At 37.3% G+C, this 2,990-nt stretch overlaps 1 protein-coding gene across 3 annotated transcripts in view; it reads left to right on the top strand.

Annotated features, from left to right (window-relative positions):
- The first annotated feature begins 279 nt into the window (after window positions 1–279).
- The window catches only part of eif3k (eukaryotic translation initiation factor 3, subunit K), a 5,021-nt gene continuing 2,310 nt past the window's right edge, over window positions 280–2,990 (top strand). For 2 of the 3 annotated variants that reach the window (XM_008426672.2, XM_017308222.1), the window contains exons 1-3: window positions 280–456; window positions 982–1,080; window positions 2,119–2,239. In XM_008426672.2, the coding sequence (XP_008424894.1) occupies window positions 395–456; window positions 982–1,080; window positions 2,119–2,239 (282 nt within the window). In that variant the 5' untranslated portion in view covers window positions 280–394. Of the gene's footprint in view, window positions 457–667; window positions 743–981; window positions 1,081–2,118; window positions 2,240–2,990 lie in introns of those variants that run through there. The other variant, XM_017308223.1, reaches the window with a different exon arrangement.

Raw genomic sequence — 2,990 nt, 5'->3', positions numbered from 1 at the left:
AGTTTCATTTGAGTGGGACATAATTTCCAAATCTACCATTCCGAACCTGGAGCTATAAACACCAACATAAAAACTAATATTTCTATAATACTTTATATTTATTTTAATTTTTAGCGGGTAGATAAATGATATAAGCGATGTTTTCGGTATTCTACTGTATGTTGTTAGACTTAGTTGTATAATTAATTTGGATAAAAATTGGTTTTGAAAGCTACGTGATGTTTTAAGCAAGTTGGTCATACGTTTTACTTACTTCCCGTTGGTGTCTTCCTGTCCCTTGTGTTTCCGGTCCGACCTTTTTCTCCCTCCGCCCCGGTGTCTTTTCTGCTTTCTGGCCCACGTGTGGAATTAAGCTTTATTTGACGTTAAAATTATCAGTAAAACTTCGGACTAAATGGCTTCAACCTTCGAGCAGATGAGGGCGAACGTGGGGAAACTCCTGCGAGGAATCGATAGGTACGAATGATCCGAGAACGACTCGGATCAACCCGGCGGAGCTAACATTAGCATAGCCTGTTTTTGATGCTATTCGCTACCTTCAATATTGACGTTACGGCTAAGCCACCAGTCAGTTGTCTTTATTATGGTTCACATCGCATATTGACAGTAAACCCGTGATCTCGGGGTGTTAATGTGACACATTAGGTGTTAGCAGAGCAGTTAACCGGAACGGATTGTGGTTTTATTTTGAAAGTGTAAACGGTCGCAGTTCGACGCCTCAGATCATCAAACTGCCGTTAATGTGAGGAAAAGACCAGTGAAATACAAAGTGCCCTTTTTAAATATTTATTTATTTTACAGTTAAGCAAAGCCAACATTTTAAATGTGTCGTAATCGTAAATGCAACTTGTCTTGGTCTAAAAAAAGATCAGAAAACTAAAAAGCAATTTGAACCTGAACTGACGTTATGATGAAAAAACGCCTAAAAGTTGAATATTATCATCAGCAAACTAAAGGAACCAACTTCCTGTCGACTCACAGGTACAACCCAGAGAACCTGACCACGCTGGAGCGCTACGTGGAGACGCAAGCTCGGGAAAACGCCTATGATCTGGAGGCAAACCTGGCTGTGCTGAAGCTGTAAGTGAAACTGTTGGAACCTGAAACGTCACCTGGCTGTTCAGAACCACCTGAAGTCGATTCTGGAGCTGGAGCTGGAAACTCCTTCCAATCTCCAGCTCGACCTGCATCTACCACAGTTTGACTTTTTTTTTTTTTTTTTTTTTTTGCTTAGTCTTTTTTATAGACTTTAGATGGAGACTTTTTATAAAATTATTACCAATATAATTTTCTTACAATGGGAAATGTTAAGTAAAACACAAAACATTATAACTAAGCTTTTATAACAGGGGTGTCAAACTCCAGTCCTGAAGGGCCGCTGTCCTGCAGTTTTTAGATGTGCCACAGGTACAAAACACCTGAATCAAATGGCTTAATTACCTCCTCAGTTCTCCAGAGCCTTGCTAATGACCTAATTATTCTATTCAGGTGTGGTGCAGCAGAGGCACTTCTAAAAGTTGCAGGACACCGGCCCTCGAGGACTGGAGTTTGACACCCCTGTTTTATAAGTAGAGCCACATCTATTCAGAGACTTTTACTGAAAAGCTGACTTTGCTGAATCCAAATCAACTTTTATTTGATTTAATAAACTTGGCTGAATATACCCAGCATTTTAGGGACGAAAAGTGGTTTAGCTTTTCATCCGATTAATCGTGATTAATCGATAATTAATATCATCAGTTGGTAATTGGCGTATACAGACTCGGAAAAGACCATTCGATCAAAGAACAACACAGATCAAGCCAACAATGGGCAGGAAATATTTACATTTTGCTTTTAGGATAGTTCATGTAAAAGTTTGGACACCCCTGCTGTAGATTAATCAGGAAGAAGTTTTGCTTGTTTGTTGTTTCATTTGTTATTGTGTGATAATTACTGAGGCAAATAATGTTGGTAAAGCTGCTCAAAAACTGGCATAAAGTTAATCTCCTACAAATATACCTTTAAACTGTTACCTGCTTGTACAGGAGGAGACGGTTTGGCAGCTAAACCGTTGCTTTATTTGTCTGCAAGTTCTTTTATCTGATGGATTCTGATTGTTCATTGTTTCACCCACAGTTACCAGTTTAATCCAGCTTACTTCCAGACCACAGTGACCTCGCAGATTCTGCTCAAGGCTCTGACCAACCTGCCACACACTGACTTCACCCTCTGCAAGTGTATGATCGACCAAACACACGTATCCCCTTGGTGCATTTTCATATTTTTGCTTAATATTTTTACTTTTATTGAAAGTTTGAGCAAAGTGAGACGTTTTGGTGTTAGATATACAAATTATGGCTGAAACGATTAATCGTGATTAATCAGTTGTTGAAATAGTTGTCAGCTAGTTTAATAGTCAATTGATCGTTAGAAACTGCTGAAATTGTTGCTGAAAGAACAACATATTTGAAGCAGCAATAAAACCAAAACTGTATGATAAATAGACACATTTTGTATTTCAGATTTTAAAAAACTTCTTTGTCTGTAAATATGTTCAACCCAGAAATCTTCAAGTGGAAGTTTAGCTTCACCTGGTTTAAACTCTGTTAAAAAAAGAAAAAAATATTTTTTCAACTGCGGATGCATCCTTTGCAACAAATGTTGAAGGGTTCTCTAACGGAACGTTGTTTTTGCATTTTAGGCAACAAAATGTTTATTTTCTTATTTAAAAATGAATAGATTATTGGTTATTTGCATCTTTTAATGTATTTCTAATATAGAATACAAAAAGCTTACATGGTTAAATAAATAACATGAAAAAAGTGCCAATTTGGCTAACTGATTAATCGCCAGATCAATCGATTAATCGTCAGAATAACTGATTGTCAAATCAGTCGATTAATCATCAGAATAACTGATTGTCAGATCGATCGATTAATCGTCAGAATAACTGATTAATCGCCAGATCAGTCGATTAATCATCAGAATAACTGATTAATTGTCAGATC

This window comes from Poecilia reticulata, linkage group LG13 (assembly GCF_000633615.1).
Source record: "Poecilia reticulata strain Guanapo linkage group LG13, Guppy_female_1.0+MT, whole genome shotgun sequence".
NCBI lineage: Eukaryota > Metazoa > Chordata > Actinopteri > Cyprinodontiformes > Poeciliidae > Poecilia > Poecilia reticulata.
The sequence above is the reverse complement of the archived record's forward strand: the minus strand, read 5'-3'. Positions and strand labels throughout refer to the sequence as shown.